This window comes from Pseudophryne corroboree, chromosome 6, assembly GCF_028390025.1.
Source record: "Pseudophryne corroboree isolate aPseCor3 chromosome 6, aPseCor3.hap2, whole genome shotgun sequence".
Lineage (NCBI taxonomy): Eukaryota > Metazoa > Chordata > Amphibia > Anura > Myobatrachidae > Pseudophryne > Pseudophryne corroboree.
Genome location: NC_086449.1, coordinates 560,143,787 through 560,163,347, shown reverse-complemented (window position 1 = coordinate 560,163,347; position 19,561 = coordinate 560,143,787). Strand labels below are relative to the sequence as shown.

Sequence of the window (19,561 nt, the reverse complement as noted above, 5' to 3'; positions counted from 1 at the left end):
TGACATTGGGCATCGGCCTTGGCAGACGACGTTGCTGGCATTTCATCGTCTCGGCCATGACTAGTGGCAGCAGCTTCAGCACGAGGTGGAAGTGGATCTTGATCTTTCCCTAATTTTGGAACCTCAACATTTTTGTTCTCCATATTTTAATAGGCACAACTAAAAGGCACCTCAGGTAAACAATGGAGATGGATACTAGTATACAATTATGGACTGCCTGCCGAGTGCAGACACAGAGGTAGCCACAGCCGTGAACTACCGTACTGTACTGTGTCTGCTGCTAATATAGACTGGTTGATAAAGAGATGTCTATGTAACTATGTATGTATAAAGAAGAAAGAAAAAAAAACCACGGTTAGGTGGTATACAATTATGGACGGACTGCCTGCCGAGTGCAGACACAGAGGTAGCCACAGCCGTGAACTACCGTACTGTACTGTGTCTGCTGCTAATAATATAGACTGGTTGATAAAGAGATGTCGTAGTAGTATGTATGTATAAAGAAGAAAGAAAAAAAAACCACGGTTAGGTGGTATACAATTATGGACGGACTGCCTGCCGAGTGCAGACACAGAGGTAGCCACAGCCGTGAACTACCGTACTGTACTGTGTCTGCTGCTAATATAGACTGGTTGATAAAGAGATGTCTATGTAACTATGTATGTATAAAGAAGAAAGAAAAAAAAAACCACGGTTAGGTGGTATACAATTATGGACGGACTGCCTGCCGAGTGCAGACACAGAGGTAGCCACAGCCGTGAACTACCGTACTGTACTGTGTCTGCTGCTAATATAGACTGGTTGATAAAGAGATGTCTATGTAACTATGTATGTATAAAGAAGAAAGAAAAAAAAACCACGGTTAGGTGGTATACAATTATGGACGGACTGCCTGCCGAGTGCAGACACAGAGGTAGCCACAGCCGTGAACTACCGTACTGTACTGTGTCTGCTGCTAATATAGACTGGTTGATAAAGAGATGTCTATGTAACTATGTATGTATAAAGAAGAAAGAAAAAAAAACCACGGTTAGGTGGTATACAATTATGGACTGCCTGCCGAGTGCAGACACAGAGGTAGCCACAGCCGTGAACTACCGTACTGTACTGTGTCTGCTGCTAATATAGACTGGTTGATAAAGAGATGTCTATGTAACTATGTATGTATAAAGAAGAAAGAAAAAAAAACCACGGTTAGGTGGTATACAATTATGGACGGACTGCCTGCCGAGTGCAGACACAGAGGTAGCCACAGCCGTGAACTGCCGTACTGTACTGTGTCTGCTGCTAATATAGACTGGTTGATAAAGAGATGTCGTAGTAGTATGTATGTATAAAGAAGAAAAAAAAACCACGGTTAGGTGGTATACAATTATGGACGGACTGCCTGCCGAGTGCAGACACAGAGGTAGCCACAGCCGTGAACTACCGTACTGTGTCTGCTGCGACTGGATGATAAATGATATAAAAAATATATATATATCACTACTGCAGCCGGACAGGTATATATTATATATTATATAATGACGGACCTGCTGGACACTGTCTGTCAGCAGAATGAGTTTTATTTTTATAGAATAAAAAAAAACAACAACACACAAGTGAAGTCACACGACGAGTGTTTAACTTTTTCAGGCAATCACAATATAAGTATACTACTAACTATACTGGTGGTCAGTGTGGTCAGGTCACTGGTCAGTCACACTGGCAGTGGCACTCCTGCAGCAAAAGTGTACACTGTTTAATTTTAATATAATATTATGTACTCCTGGCTCCTGCTATAACCTATAACTGGCACTGCAGTGCTCCCCAGTCTCCCCCACAATTATAAGCTGTGTGAGCTGAGCAGTCAGACAGATATATAATATATATAGATGATGCAGCACACTGGGCTGAGCCTGAGCAGTGCACACAGATATGGTATGTGACTGAGTCACTGTGTGTATCGCTTTTTTCAGGCAGAGAACGGATATATTAAATAAACTGCACTGTCTGGTGGTCACTCACTATATAATATTATGTACTCCTGGCTCCTGCTATAACCTATAACAGTCAGACAGATATATAATATATATTATATAGATGATGCAGCACACTGGGCTGAGCCTGAGCAGTGCACACAGATATGGTATGTGACTGAGTCACTGTGTGTATCGCTTTTTTCAGGCGAGAACGGATATATTAAATAAACTGCACTGTCTGGTGGTCACTCACTAGTAAACTCTCTGCACTCTCTACACTTCTACAGTACTCCTCCTAGTCCTAAACTCCAGTAAATCTCTCTCTCTTATAATCTAAATGGAGAGGACGCCAGCCACGTCCTCTCACTATCAATCTCAATGCACGTGTGAAAATGGCGGCGACGCGCGGCTCCTTATATAGAATCCGAGTCTCGCGAGAATCCGACAGCGTCATGATGACGTTCGGGCGCGCTCGGGTTAACCGAGCAAGGCGGGAGGATCCGAGTCTGCTCGGACCCGTGAAAAAAACCATGAAGTTCGGGCGGGTTCGGATTCAGAGAAACCGAACCCGCTCATCTCTACTGCAGACAGGCCCGACAAGTTAATTTTAGCTCGCTACCCCACTTTAGATGGGAGATTGGGGGTGCGATAACATTTGAATTTCCCCCTCAGAGTTGAACTATACTGTATGAAGAGAAAAAGCATCAATATATTCCACAGTGTTTTGCCATGTAAATGTCCCCTTTTATTATGTTATGTAAGTGAGTATTTCAGTTGCTGTATTTTTATGAAAATTTAGCTCTGGTGACACCTTCAGCGGAAGAGATTTCATCCAGATGTTTCATGTAATTATTATTCTATTTCATACATGGTTTTGGAGGTATTTTGCCCCTATCCTTAATACAGTGTATGCCTTACATGATCAACTAACTTGTAGTCATACCGCAACACATACGTTGATAGGGTTAGGATTTTGAAATGACCATTCAATATTGTGGCATTGTATCTGCCTCAGACATTCTTTTACACTTAATTTTTATGTACAGGGCTATTGCCATTGTGCATAACTGGCCTTTTGCCTGACCTTGAAGAAAATGATACAGAACAGTATTAATTATAGAAATATATGATATCTATCTATCTATCTATCTATCTATCTATCTATCTATCTATCTATCTATCTATCTATCTATCTTCCCCCAAACTGTTAGGGGGATATTTATAGCAGCATATTTATATTACTACAGCTGTATTTATATTAATATAGTGGTATTAGGTAGTCTCTTCTCTGAGGACGTACAGCACCATGGCATTGAACACATTGGGTTGCGCAGGGTCACATATTCGCAGTGATGTCATCTCACCGTGGTCACTACACTGAGGAGAAGATGCACTCCTCTTCAGATATAACATGCGCTCCTCTTCAGATATAACATTGCACTCCTCCTCAGATATAACATGTGCAGACAGAGTTAGATTTGGGTGGGTTATTTTGTTTCTGTGCAGGGTAAATACTGGCTGCTTTATTTTTACACTGCAATTTAGATTTCAGTTTGAACACACTACGCCCAAATCTAACTCTCTGTGCACATGTTATATCTGCCCCCCCCCCCCCCCCCCCCCGCAGTGCACATGGTTTTGTCCATTAGCTAATAAATTTGCTGCTGCGATCTGATCTGAATTAGGCCCATTGACCGTCACATTACTACATCCCGTCACTCTCATATTGTTTTATCATGCATGTCTAGGACATCACTTTTGGGTCATTCTTCTCCAAGTACTACATGTAATTTACAAAATAGACTTTTTTGTGTGACACAACCAATAAACACGGCACCAAGAGAGCAGATTTGCACACAGGTTTAACCACTGTTATTAGGATATTTATTAGAAAATGGTCTTCTTGTTTTCCCCATCTCTCCTGGGAACTCAATATGAATCTTCACAACCTACGTTTAAACCAATTACTTTGGTCAGATTGGAATTTTTCTGGTTGCTATTACATTTGCTACGAGAGCTCAAGTTATTGATCTACTTTTTATGAGAAATCAAAAAGAGGCAGAAAAAGTTTCACTTGACAAAAGATTTCTCCCCAAGGTGTTAGTGATAATGTAGATGAGAAATCTGTAAAACAGTGGTGTGTCGGTTGTTCAAAAAGTTGTTATGAGGAGAATCAGCATAAAATGTGTATGCTTTGCTGTACAGTGTGTTGAACTGTTATTTTTATCTAGTTAACTAACGGTACCTGTTTTTAACAGTAATCTGTTACGATATTGTATACATAAATTCATTATTAAATTAATTTCATATTATCGTTATAACAGTCTTTTTACTTGCACTGAGTCACATTTGTTTTAAAACTTGTGGTAATATTATACTAACATTCTACAAATTCCTAATGCTTTAGTCCCAGTGGCCTGGTGTAGAGCAGGAACACAGTGAGAGTGCATATACTGTAGCTTACATAGCAGCAGCTAATATCTGATTAGCCTGGGTCATTTCACATACATTTTAATTAATTTCACTAGTAGGTATGCAGTTATTATATCAGCAATGACTGTCATTACGTTGACCACAATGTTGCATTTTAACATGTCGACATGATTACAATACAAAATACTACATATCAACACCTGCACTATTTCCACATAATTATAGTGACGTGACATGTCTATATAGTCATAAAGCTGACAATACAATTTTTAGGGTTAGATGTCAATATGTCAACTTTATACTTTGTCAACATGGCGTACCTGTTGACATGCTGTCATTTAGATTATGATTATTAACATTATAAATGGTTATCAGTAGAGTTAGGTGTCAACATGTAGCCTTTATGGCAGTGTCGACGTGCATTTTCGACATATACTCTGTCGACATGGAGTACCTGTCTACATGCTGTAAGTTAGATTATGATTATTAACATTATAAATGTCAACAAACCATTCCAAACACTATTCCACCCTTTATGTGTTGTCCACTAGGATTGTATCACTGTACTAAGCAAAGTTGGACGGCTTTTCGTCTTAATAGTAGTTTCATAACTTCACATTTGCAATTCTCTCTATTATTTATGACTAGCTGATAGCTTTGGGTACATTACCAGTGAAATTCTGCATCAGCTTAACTATTTTAAGATTAAGCTATGAGTCCAACTCCTCCTTATAAACATTGATACTCGTTATTTCTAGAATATTGCATTGTAAAGGCAGATTTTTTCATAGTACAGCTAAGTTGTACCTGCTTCAAGTTGCTAGGTAAGTGGAAAATTGCCGTTATTCAAATTGTTGTGACTAAATGAATTGCTCACAAGAAACATTTGTTTTGGTTCTTTACATTTGTCTTTTCTCCGTTTGTGCAGCTACAGAGTCCTGGATCCCGAATTATTCACTTTGCATCATGCTGGCACTGTAGTCATGGCAACAAATACAAATGCGGCAAAAGAACAAATGTCTAGCCCAGGTCACCTTCATCCCTCACTTAAACTAGATCTTCGACCAGATGCTAAACTCACTGGTAAACACTGTATAAATTTAAGCGACAGTGTCCAATATTTTTCAATGTTTTTGCATTTATGCAGCACTGTAATTGTATTCTCAGAATGCCTCCACTGAATTGCAAATTGTCTGTGTAATAGCTTCAACACTAAGACACTGCACAGCGAGTGCTTTGAAAAAAACAAGCCTTTCACCATTTGCTGCTTTTGAGATCACTTAAAAATATCTGTAAATTACAGCTAGCCATCATTTGTATACACTTGACAGGTGACATTTATTAATTAATCATTCAGAATTAATAAATAATTAATGAAAGTCATTTGGGAATTTATTCGTTCTAGATAAAACAAATGGTATTTTTACTTGTTTGTAATATGCTAGTGCAGTGGTTCCAAAACTGTGTGCCTAGGCCCCCTGGGGTGCCGTAAGGCTCTTCCAGGGGTGCCTCGGGTTGGTGGTCAAGGGCCAAATCAAATTATTTATGATCAAAGTGAGAGGCAAAACCAGTGCTTATGGCTGCCAATCATAATGTGGACAATCAGAAGCACAACTGTACATGGGATGTAGTTAATATCCTGGCGGTCAGAATTCCGATGCCTGGATCCCAACCGCCGAGAATACCGACAGCTGCGCCAGGGCTGTTCCCACTCGTGGTTGTCTATGACACCCATAAAGTGGGAACAGAATCTATGGCGAGCGCAGCGAACCACCAAGCCTGCACCGTGGCGAGTGATGCAAGCCCGCAAGGGGCTTTCTGTCACTCGCCCCGCTGCCAACATTCTGAAGGCCAGGTTCCTGGTGTCAGTACACTGACCGCCGGGATCCTGGCCGCCAGGATTCCATCCCCAACCACTGTACACCACCACATAACTGAGCCTAAGGATGGCAGGTAGGCACAATTTACTTTATGTAATATATATATTTTTTTAAATTCATCCTAGGTGTGCTGGGGGAAAAAAATGCTGATAGTCTAAGGCGCAGTAATTCAAGAAGGTTTGGGAACCACTGCTCTTGTCTAGTGCTCTTAGAACTTTTCATTGAATTATACCCATACATGTACTTGATTTCCAAGGGTGGATGCTTGGATCTGGGCAAGGTGCATTATCTTTTTCTGTGTTAACCAAGTAACATTAAGTAATGTGTATAGACTATTGCTACAAATCATATTTCCTTTGTATATTTTCCTCCTTTGTGACTACAGGAGAAAAACACATAGATCAGCTTTCTTATCAGGTGGTGTGATGACGAGGAAAGGGCCTTGCCTAGTGTTGGTTGCCCCTTGTATAGTGCAGTGCCCCATTTCTGTAACCTTTAAGTGTGAAGCACCCATTCACTGTTGCTCTGAAATATAAATAATTTGGGAAGGGCATCAGAGAAATTGAAATGAATATACATATGGGGAGATTTGTCAAGCTTCCTAAACAATAAACAAGAGGAGAAGTTGCCCACAGCAACCAATCAGATTCTAGCTACCATATATCAAGTACATTCTATAAAATGATAGGTAAAAGCTGATTGGTTGCTGTGGGCAACTTATTGAAAAAATGATTCTGATAGTGATGGGAGAACAGTCTATGATGAGATGGGGGAGGAAGATACTACTTGCTTGTTAATGAAACTGAAGGGCAGCTGAATACATTCACATCACGTACTGAGGCAGGACAAGAATTATGACAGAGAACTCTGGGGAAACAGAAGCTTGACACCAACGTAGTTCATGAGAAATAACCATGATTAAGACTATTGGACCTTTGCAAACAAAAGAGAATGACAGGGCAAACGGATTGTAAAAAGTGGCGGTGCTGAGCAAGTTGGAGTAAAAAGCTGGGTAAACACTTTGATGATTCGGCGATGGGCTAATACGATGCATTGATTTATATTGTGCCAGCGTGTATTCTTCACAATGTACAATGGCACAATATAACCACGTTGTTTTGCAGCACATCAGATGGGGGATGTGACCACACAATTCAGCTGTGCAGAGTGGTCGCAGGTACCATGATTGCACGACAATCGTGTAGTGTGTACACAGCTTCAGAGGAGAGGATTGAGAGGACGGCTGACAGATATGTTAGGGTGATTGGGGAAGCTGGGGAAATGCACACAAGAATAGGTAACAGAGGGAATCAGGAAAGATTTTATGAATTAATACCAACAGCTTGAACATCAGGATGACACCACAACTTGGGAAGTTACCTGTTAAGACATGCGGACATCCTGATTTATATTAACTATTCCCATTTTTAAATAAACTGCCATTAAACATTACTAAAAGTCACTTTAGCAGTCTGCTAATTTATATTGTTTTATGAATACATGAGGCTAAGATTCACTGCATATACAGGGTATCTGGAAAGTATTCGCATCGCTTCACTTTTTCCATATTTTGTTGTTACAGCCTTATTCCAAAATGAAATAAATTACTTTTTCCCCCCTCAAATTTCTACATACAATACCCCATAATGACAATATGAAAAAAGTTTTTTTTGAGATTTTTGCAAATTTATTGAAAAAAAATAAAATAAGAAATCACATGTACATAAGTATTCACAGCCTTTGCGCAATACTTTATTGATGCACCTTTGGCAGCAATTACAGCTTCAAGTGTTTTTGAATATGATGCCACAAGCTTGGCACACCTATCTTTGGGTAGTTTCGCCCATTCCTCTTTGCAGCACCTCTCAAGCTCCATCAGGTTGGATGGGAAGCGTCGGTGCACAGCCATTTTCAGATCTCTCCAGAGATGTTCAATTGGATTCAAGTCTGGGTTCTGGCTGGGTCACTCAAGGACAATCACAGAAGTTGTCCTGAAGCCACTCCTTTGATATCTTGGCTGTGTGCTTAGGGTCGTTGTACTGCTGAAAGATGAACCGTTGCCCCAGTCTGTGGTCAAGAGAACTCTGGAGCAGTTTTTATCCAGGATGTCACTGTACCTTGCTGCAATCATCTTTCCCTCTATCCTGACTAGTCTCCCAGTTCCTGCCACTGAAAAACATCCCCACAGCATGATGCTGCCACCACCATGCTTCACTGTAGGGATGGTATTGGCCTGGTGATGAGCGGTGTCTGGTTCCCTCCAAAAATGACGCCTGGCATTCACGCCAAAGATTTCAATATTTGTCTCATCAGACCAGAGAATTTTGTTTCTCATGGTCTGAGAGTCCTTCAGGTGCACTTTGGCAAACTTTAGGCGGGCTGCCATGTGCTTTTTACTAAGGATTGGCTTCCGTCTGGCCACTCTACCATGCAGGCCTGATTGGTGGATTGCTGCAGAGATGGTTGTTAATCTGGAAGGTTCTCTTTTCTCCACAGAGGAATGCTGTAGCTCTGACAAAGTGACCATCGGGTTCTTGGTCACCTCCCTGACTAGGGCCTTTCTATCCCAATCGCTCAGTTTAGACAGCCGGACAGCTCTAGGAAGAGTCCTGGTGGTTGCAAACTTCTTACATTTACGGATGATGGAGGCCACTGTGCTCATTGGGATCTTCAAAGCAGCAGATATTTTTCTGTACCCTTCCCCAGATTTGTGCCTCGAGACAATCCTGTCTCGGAGGTCTACAGACAATTCCTTTGACTTCATGGTTGGTATGTGCTCAGACATGCACTGTCAAGTGTGGGACCTTATATAGACAGGTGTGTGCCTTTCCAAATCAGGCCCAATCAACTGAATTTACCACAGGTGGACTCCAATTAAGCTGTAAGAACATTTCAAGGATGATCAGTGGAAACAGGGTGCACCTGAGCTCAATTTTGAGCTTAATGCAAAGGCTGTGAATATTTATGCACATGTGAGTTCTTCATTTTTTATTTTTAATAAGTTTGCACAAATCTCCAAACAACTTTTTTCGCGGTGTCATTATGGGGTTTTGTGTGTAGAATTTTGAGGGAAAAAATTTATTTATTCCATTTTGGAATAAGGGTGCCTGTAACATAACAAAATATGGAAAAAGTGAAGCTCTGTGAATACTTTCCGGATGCACTGTATTTAAGCTTATGGGGGAATTCATTGAAGGCGAACGGTTTCACCCAGCCAGATATGCACGGCAGCTGGCGCGCTTATGGCAGCGGGATCTCATGCAAAAATGTTCGCTAGCCCATAGGGTAATAGCACTTTTAAGCGACTCAGATGCGAATCGGCTGAGTGAAGGGTGCGAGAAGAGCTGTCATTTCTGGCATTTAAACGCCATGACAATGACAGTTCACACCCTTCGCCGGCAATTGAATTCCTCCTTAGAATATAAACCATTTCATTTTATCAGTTTATTCCAAGCTGTCTGTTCTCTATAGCTGTGCAGCTAAGGTAAACTTGTTAATCTGGAGAACTTGCAGTGCTTGCTATAATAGTTGTATGTACTTGTTCCAGTATTTATCAGTCTATTTTTACTTGTTATTGTTTAGATTCACTTGACTATTCTGATCCTAGTACAATACGCAGTGATATGGATACGCCACGTACACAGATGACAAATGACATTGAAACTCCATCTCTGACAACAAAAGAGCAAGCAAAGATAAACATGTCCTCAGTTATTCTTCTAGATCATCTTGAAAAGATTTGTATTCACCTTAAAAGAGCGGTGGTGAGGCATTCTAATAAACCTGTTTATGTTTTCATGCTTCCAGTACCCATTGTATTCACTTGTTTCTTTGAATTATTTAAATGTCTGTAAATGATCAAACATCTGCTTATTCTGCTTTTATAGAATAAATCATAACATTTTAATAATCCAATTTAAATGGGAAATATGTAATACTTGCAGTCAAAGGTTATACTAACTGGATAATGAATCATATGGTCAATGTTTGTTTAGAACAGCAGCTTTATTATTAAAGTAGATATTTGTATTAATTTTTGTTAATGCATTATTTCAGGTCACTTTTAAATAGCATTGTATTTACTGCAAGTAACAGAGCAGTGTATTGCTACAGATGTGACCTTGTATAACTATCCTTAGACGCTCTGCCACGGGTAGTGATTCCTAGTGTCCTAGGTTCTTAAGATTAATGTTTTTATTGCAAAGGAAGTCGATAAAGCATGATGATTCGTGGCGCGAGGCATGGCGCTGGCGGACCTCTTTTTTTTGCTTTTTACCCAGTTGAGTCATACACAGAAGCTAGATGAAATGCCAGCGTCCTATTCAGTGTACCCATGCATTGTACATTTGTCACATTAGTAATGCAAATAAAATGCATATTTTGTGAAAAATGTCTCTGGTGGGACACTTGGTGCGACCAAGTCAGTGGTCAGTGATTACAGTTATTCTACAGCACATAGGGTCTGATTCAGCGATGGATGCAAATGCCTTCGCACCCGCAATCCTGTGCACAGCTGTTAAGATTTGTATCAAGATGCCCACCGGAGGCGTCTCAGATCCACTGCCTAGGTACGAAGACGCAATCGTCGGACACACATCGGTTGATCATCGTCCTTTTATGTAGCCATGTGGTCATGCAGCATAGCCGTCAGACGTAAGCTACAAGAGCCATATTTTCCGAGTACGGGATCGCAGTCCTGAGTTGTGACACGCCCCTTAAACAGTCACCACTCCCCTGTTACCTCTCACAAACGCTCCCTGACTGTCAATCACTTTGTGATTAAATCCTCACTGTGAGCACAGTCGCAAGACCATCGCGGCACATGCGCAGCGGGACTTAGATGCATGCGCAGTAGCAAACAATCGCTGTTTCCAACATCATTATTGTGTCCATCTCTACGTCAGGCCCATAGTCATAGCTCTGACAATGGCTGGGCCTTACTTATTTAGAATCTTAAACTTGGTACACCGCCAAAGCCCTATTGCTTGTATTATATGCTGAGTGCCTACTGCAGGCCATAGATTATCATTGTAGTTGTAGATCTCCAATAAGGAATGTCTGCTGTGATTATGTTGTGTAAATACGGTTAGCACTTCTATCTATCTAATATGGTTATTTCTCGATTTAAAAACATAGCTAGAGTACTTTTATTAGATTCCATCCTTAATCACACATACACCCTAAATTGCCACAATAATGATAGTATATGCATTGTGCATGTGTGATTAGAGAGGTTCTGCTATAGATGGCGTTATCTTTTAAATGTTTCTATTTCCTAAATTCGGTTTTCATTAGTGAACATGAATTAGAATATATAATGCGATACAAAAATTGCTTTGCCCAAAGAATTAATCTTATATTTTATGTAATATTTAGGTTTTAGCACATCGTGGAGGACGCTGGACATTACTTCAGAATGCTAGTCGACTACTTTGGAACGTTGTCCTTGAGTTTCAGTTAATCACAAAACAATTTGAAGTCACTGAAGGATTGTTTCCTATAACAAGAGATCTTCTGAACAACGAAATATGGATGCCAATCTATTTTGCAGCAGACATGATTCTCGACATGTTAGTCGCCCTACAAAATAATGGATCCATGCAGGTATTTTTGTAACTTTTTTTTTTTTGCTTATAACCTGAGAAATGGTATTGTAACAAAACATTCATTTATTGGGCTAAATGAAGCCTTTCCTTTATTTAGCACAGACAGTGGCATGTAAGATCATTTCTCAATGGCCAAATGGTCTTGGATTCCATAGGAGTATCTTCCCGGGTATGGGTCATTAGGTCGACAAGACTTAGGTTGACAGTCATTAGGTCGACCACTATTGGTCAACATGCATTAGGTCGACATGGTCACTAGGTCGACATGGTCATTAGGTCGACATGGAAAAATAATCAGCCTCTGAAATATATATTCTCTCAAAGCTTCTAACAGCACTCATGGTTTATTAAATTCAATTCAATTTGGTCAATTTGGAGTGTATGCATGTTCATGGTGTTGTCCTTAAAGGTATGATGGAATATAATTGGAATACTTGAACACTGCCCTGAACTCTCTCAGAACTAAGTGATGTGGGTGTTTCATGTGTAGAATAAACAAAACCTTCTTTAATCCGGCTTCAGTTTATGAAGTAAATTATTTCTATAACCATAGAACAGATATTCATGTCACCATGATCCAGGTGCTACCATAGACTGCATCTCTCTGACTCAGTAACCTTGCAGACATATGCACACTGGGCCTGATTCAGGTCCTGACGCTGTTGCTTATCCATACACAAAGGGGGTCATTCCGAGTTGATTGCTCGCTAGCTAGTTTTAGCAGCCGTGCAAACGCTATGCCGCCACTCACGTGGGAGTGTATTTTAGCTTAGCAGAAGTGCGAACGCATGTGCAGCCGAGCTCTGCAAAAACAGTTTGTGCAGTTCCTGAGTAGGTCTGAACCTACTCAGCGCTTGCGATCACTTCAGCCTATTCGTGTCCGGATTTGACGTCATACACCCGCCCAGCCACGCCTGCGTTTTTGCAAACACTCCCTGAAAACGGTCAGTTGACACCCAGAAACGCCCCCTTCCTCTCAATCTTCTTGCGGCTGCCAGTGCGACTGAAAACTTTGCTAGAACCTGAGCACAACCACAATGGGCTTTGTACCCGTACGCATTGCGGAGCATGCGCAGAAATGCAGATTTTTAGCCTGATCACTGCGCTGCGAACAACGGCAGCTAGCGATCAACTCGGAATGACCCCAAAGTACAGATATTCCGTACTGCGCATATGTGCAGGATTCGTACTGTGCATATTTGTGCATCAAGTGACGGGGGCAGCCGTTTCACAAAACAGGGTTGTGTCGCTCTGTTTTGTGGAAGTGCCAGGCAGGGCAACCATCAGGGGGTGCTGTGGGAACTGGTGTCCCAAGCTCTTTGTCACAAAGTGGACACTTACCGCTGTAGGTCCCGGCCTCCGTCCATTGCCGGTGCGGCTGTTTGGGGAGCTGTGTGCCCGCGTGGGGATGCAGCGCGATCGGCGGCGGGGATTACGCGGCTTCCAGGAGCTGGGAGTGTGGAGACCTAGTGGTCTGCAGCACTCCTGTGGGGTCGGACATGTTGGAGACCAAGTGTGCACCAATGAGCATCTAGGGTGAGTGTTAGCCAATCCTGTTCCCTTGCTGCCTATAAATAGGCTGGGGCCGTTACATTCTCTGCCAGTGCTTTGTTGTAGATACTCTGTACCCTAGCTCTGTGCTCCTGCAGATCGTATCTGTGCGACAGTTGTTTGGGTCTTATCTTCGCTCTCAGTGGTTGCCTGGCGTCTCCCGCTGCAAGGATCTCGCTAGTCCTCCGGCGCGCGGCCACGGTCAACCGCTCTCCCACCGGTGCCTTCGGATTCTGTAGGATACCCGCGGTGGTTCGCCCAATTCATCCACAGTTCTTCATCCACGTCTTCGCATCATCCAGCAACCAGTCTTCACAGTTCTTCATCCACGTCTTCGCATCATCCAGCAACCAGTCTTCACAGTTCTTCATCCATGTCTTCGCATCCTTCAGCAACCAGTCTTCACAGTTCTTCATCCACGTCTTCGCATCATCCAGCAACCAGTCCTCACAGATCTTCATTCACGTCCTCGCATCATCCAGCAATCAGTCTTCGCAGTTCTACATTCACGTCTTTACATCATCCGGCACACAGTCTTCACAGTTCTTCAGCCCAGCCCCGCCTTCGCATCACTCAACAACTCAACTTCACGGTTCTTCAGCCACGTCTTTGTACCAAAGCCTATTCTTCACTGTTCTTCAGTCTCAGCCCCGTATCATTCAGTGACTTCCTTTCCTGCAGTTTTTCAATCCAGAACTAATTAGTCTGTCTTCAGCCTCATTCTGATCTGTTATCCTTAATAAATTTATGAAAAGGAATTATCTTCATCCTCCTTGTTTCCAGCACTCAGGGACATCTGCTCCTTCGGTTGGTCAAAGTCCAACGGATCCACAGAAACGCCCTGCCTTGACACCCTTACAGAGAGGGGTGCCCAACCCTGGCTCCTACCGTCAATACCTGTAGAGCTGCACAAGTCTGTTAATCAACAGCAGGCTGGTGCGCAGGAAGAACTACTTAAACAAGCCTTCCCTGCGCATCAGCTCTCTGTGAATCATTCCTGTAGGCCCACAACACTCCACCTATATGTAACGTCACAATGTAGGGTGGAGCAGTGCGGCAGAATCTTTTCTTTTGGGAGAGATGGGCCCTGTCCATTTAGTCAGTCCCAGGCCCCACAATTTCTGTTGGCAGCCCTGGTGCCAGGGCCAGGATCTCTGCCTTCCAACGGAGATTTCCTGACCTCTTGGAAGGAGCCGTAGTGGCCTACCTGGGCGACCCCATGGGTCACTCAGCTGGCCAACATTGTTGCAAGTGATTTGATGCTGTGTCCAGTACTGGATCACAAATGCATGCAGGAGGTGTCTACGTATACCAGAAGCCTCCTGCTGCATTACCATATCTGACCATCGCTGCTGCTTCCAAGCAAGCCTCAGCAGTGATGCTGCCTCCAGCCACATCTGAATCAGGCTTACTGTTAGTTTGCAGAGATGTTTTTAAAGCAGTTGTACATCTTAAAGTGCGCTGGGTGAACCATCCGGGCACATTGGTATAAAATCAAAGTTACTTGAAAATTTCAATGTGATTCCAATGTTTTTCGTATAGATTAGGGGAATAGTGTCTGTAATTTGTATCCAACTAATGTGTTTTATTAACCATGTCTATAGCAGTGACGTGTGGTGGGGTGAGGCAGGTGAGGCAGAGCCTTTCCCGTCATACTAACGTTTGTGCCAGAGTTTTGACTGTATAAAGTATGTGAAAAATACAAATAATTTGTTTAAATATCTTCTTTGCATTATTCTAATCATTTTTATAGCCAAAACTATGGAGTAAAAAGTATATGGCAGCCTAACCTTTCCGCACATCTCTGATCAAGGCTCACCAAATTTCCAGTAGTTTATACTGCTGCACCTGTGTATAATGTCCAGATATATATACTGCTGTACCTGTGTATAATGTCCAGCTGTATATACTGCTGCACCTGTGTATAATGTCCAGATGTACCCTTTGACTAATATATTGCGTGTAAATCTGGCTCTGGTGCTAGCCAGTGCCTCCTGAGCCATTTAGCTCACCGCACATCCCTGGTCTATAGGATTGCTTACCAAATACTTTGATTTAGTTTATTGTATTTAAAACACAAGGAGGATCATTTGTGTAAATGTAAGTTTAGCACACTCATGAGAAATGAAGTTGTGTCACAAATTGTCAGAGTTACAATGTTACATTTAGTCCAGTCTATTAAAAATGCCCTGACAGCAGAGAGAATAAGAGGAATAGAGCTGTTGGCACACAGCAGTTTCATTCAGCACATGATTCATTAGTGTCTCTGGTATATAGCCAGAAGGCATTAGTCTTTCCCAGTCACATTTCCTATTTTCCTTCTGATTATTATTATTAGGCACTAGAAAAAGCTTTCTTTACTGGTGTTTGTTTCCACAGCCACTCTCTGTCTTTTGTATATACTGTAGGATGTGCAGTAAAATAGATCTTATGATATGTTCTTATATGTACAGAACTCATCTCATAGTCTTCAGGGAAATGTGTATGTACAGTGGCAAACGCAGGATTTCTAGAGGGGGGTTTCCAAATGCAGTCCACAATCTCCCACTCTGCGGAACATTGGAGCGAGTGTGGGAGTTTGACGGAGCGGTAGAGGAACCCAGTAACGCCCCTAGGTCCCTGTAAACTTTGGTATTTTTATACACTGGATAGAGTCTGGAATACAGTATTAATATTTAACACTATACATAGTCTATAATATAGCCTGTATCAAGCATTTAAATAATATAAATAAGTTGTCAGGAAAATGTTATACATACCATAATAAATAAATAAATAAAGAAACAAAGAAATAAATAAATACATAAACATAATAGAACCAGTACTGCACTTTCTAAAGGCCCATACACATTAGACGATGTCGCTCTGTGAGCGACATCGTCTAACGTCTCCCCCTCCCGGGCCGGCCGGTCGGCGGCCGCCTGTACGCACTGAGCGATATGACAGGTCATATCGCTCAGTGACGTCACGCCCCCGCCAGCCCTGCATGAAGGTCGTGGACGACAGTCCACATCCTTCATGCATGCCCTACCGACAGCGACGATCGTTGCCGACCCGCGGGGCCGCGCATCGATCGTCGCTGGCGGCATACACACTTAACGATATAATGAGCGACGTCGCTCAAGGAGGGGGAAAATGAGCGACGTCGCTCATTATATCGTTAAGTGTGTATGGACCTTTAGAACACATTCTCCCACCTAGGCTCCTGTCACTTCTTCCTGGTAGCTACTCTCTGGTCCAGTGCACTGACTGAGGACTCAGAACCACACACAGCAAACATGGTAGGAGAAGCTGCTACTACTGGGCATGTGCAGCAGCTTTACTCTGTTTCTTAAACTGCATGATGTGGCGGCAGCTCTAGTAGCCTTATTATATTCCATTGCTATTGTCATAATTTGAGCCACTTACCAAGAGGAGGGGTTCTCTGGGCAACCCCCACCCCCACCCCCCCCACCCCTGCATTTGCCTATGATGTAATCCTTTCTGCTGAAGATTTATGTAACTTTAAATTGTCACAAAGACACCACTCTTTAGAGTAGAGTAGTCATGTCCTTGGAGGCTGTTGTTTTGTGGGTTGGATCGTTATTCACAGTGATGCAGCCTATCTTATTACAGGTTGAGTATCCCATATCCAAATATTCCGAAATACGGAATATTCCGAAATACGGACTTTTTTGAGTGAGAGTGAGATAGTGAAACCTTTGTTTTTTGATGGTTCAATGTACACAAACTTTGTTTAATACACAAAGTTATTAAAAATACTGTATTAAATGACCTTCAGGCTGTGTGTATAAGGTGTAAATGAAACATAAATGAATTGTGTGACTGTAGACCACACTTTGTTTAACGCACAAAGTTATAAAAAATATTGGCTAAAATTACCTTCAGGCTGTGTGTATAAGGTGTATATGTAACATAAATGCATTCTGTGCTTAGACTTAGGTCCCATCACCATCATATCTCATTATGGTATGCAATTATTCCAAAATACGGAAAAATCCGATATCCAAAATACCTCTGGTCCCAAGCATTTTGGATAAGGGATACTCAACCTGTACTAGAACTTGTGACTTTACTGCCCTCTCCATACACTTTGTGCATTAGGGACTGTGTCAGAATGGGCATGAAGGGTCCAACGGAGGAATGTAGTTATAAGGGTCCATGCTTAGGGTTGCGACCATCCACCACAGAGGCTTGGCTAACTATTAGAGATTGTATGATTTAAGCCCCTAAATAAATAAATAAATAAACATATAAATAAATAAATATAGTAAATACTGCTAGAGCATGCATTATATATACAGACTAAAACCTGATCCCTATTGGCCAGCACAACCCTGCTTAGGGCTATATTTAACAGTATTCCTGCTGCCGGGATCCCGACTGCTGGCATCTTAAACGGGTGATCTTCAGTTTGCCAGCTGTTGGGATCCCTGCGCACAGTATACGCCGGTATGCTGGTTGCCAGGAGCCCGGCCGCCGACATAAAATACTACACCCTCTTAAACACATCCCCTATCCACACATAGAACAATCCTGCATGCCAGTTCCAGAATACATTAGGGCCTGTTAATGTGGTTGGACCATGACTAGAACAGATGCTGGTAGGTTGCCATCTCTTGTCTGCATTCAGCACCACTTATATAGTTATGATTCTGCGGATAAGAATGATGCACAAGTTATGGTGAAAAAAGCAAAAAAGCTTCTATATTCTTGTGAGAACATCTTTCTTTACCAGTGTATATTAATTATTATTATTTTCATTATCAACATTAGTGTACAGTATGCTGCCTTTGACGATGTCCACAACTGATATTTTGCATCTCCTCAATGGACCTTACTAAAGGCCAGTACCCACGGGCCGATTAAGGAGAGATGTGTGCTGAGTGAACCGATCAGCACACATCTCTCCTGCCGCTCAGCACAGCGCGATCTGTGCTGAGCGTGCGGGGGGAGACGGGGGGGCTGCTCACTTCACCCAGCGGGTGAAGTGAGCGACCCGCTAGATTGTCCTGCATGCAGGCCAATCTAGCAGCAGCGATAGCGATGTGCGGGGCCGCGCATCGCTATCGCTGAGGGGGCTACACATGGAGCGATCATGCTGATATTCTAAGCAATCTAGTCAGATTGCTTAGAATATCGCTCCGTGAGTACCCCCCTTTAGTAATCTTTAGAAATCCATTATTTCTGCATGATACGTAAATGCTGCAATATTCCAGCAATAGCTACAAAGCCGTGTATATCAATGTTACTGGTATTTGATCTGCCCTACAGTACCTTAGCATAATGTTTGTGAAACAATACTTACTGCATTATTACTTAGTACTTATTATTTTTGTGAAAAGATGTGATACACACTAAATGCTGCTTTCCTATTATATTATTTCTGACATGATGTACTTTGGGTATATACTGTATGTACTGCATGTTTCTACATACAGTGCATTGTTTTTGTGTTTTCTTTCTAAATGAATGAACAGAGCCACATTACAGTATGCAGGACGATTATTTCTGGAGGTGATATTATATGTCCCATGTATAATATGAGGCCACCCATTGCATAGCTGCACCTGGTGGCTGAGACACAGGCAGATGATGCCTCCCCCTCCCACCACTTCCGTTGTGTTTTAAACAAGTTATTGATGATTTCTTGCTTACAGTATAAGTTAATGCTATTATATAGAGATACGTTTAGAGAGTATATTGATCCAGCCACATATTTACACAAATATGTGCAACATATAGTACATGCATTATGCTGCAATTTTGCAGCTCTAATTGTGTGTGTATGTTCAGGTCGCAAAATTGTTGCCTACTCTAAATAGGACCGAAAGTTGTGTCATATTATTTCCGTTTCTTTACAAAGGACATAACATTGATTTGGAGGACATATAAACCTGTTGAAACGTTTCAGCTGCACATTTCCCAACAGTATAAAAATTTGAATTGCCTCACAGGGATTTGGCCTTAGCATACTTTGGGCATATCCACATGGGCATGCTTTTCGCTATCCCCAAAGTCCCTCCACTGCTCCGACAACACCCTTGCTCTGTAACATCCACTGTAGGCATCTGCCTATATATGTGGGGAACAACAGTGGTCATACCTCACATCTTTCCACAAGTCGCGC

At 42.1% G+C, this 19,561-nt stretch overlaps 1 protein-coding gene across 3 annotated transcripts in view; it reads left to right on the top strand.

The window, feature by feature from the left end:
* The window catches only part of CFAP54 (cilia and flagella associated protein 54), a 736,502-nt gene that overhangs the window by 353,859 nt on the left and 363,082 nt on the right, over positions 1-19,561 (top strand). For all 3 annotated transcript variants that reach the window (XM_063927747.1, XM_063927746.1, XM_063927748.1), the window contains exons 35-37: positions 5,323-5,477; positions 9,857-10,038; positions 11,651-11,878. In XM_063927747.1, coding sequence (XP_063783817.1) covers positions 5,323-5,477; positions 9,857-10,038; positions 11,651-11,878 — 565 coding nt within the window. The remainder of the gene's footprint in view (positions 1-5,322; positions 5,478-9,856; positions 10,039-11,650; positions 11,879-19,561) is intronic.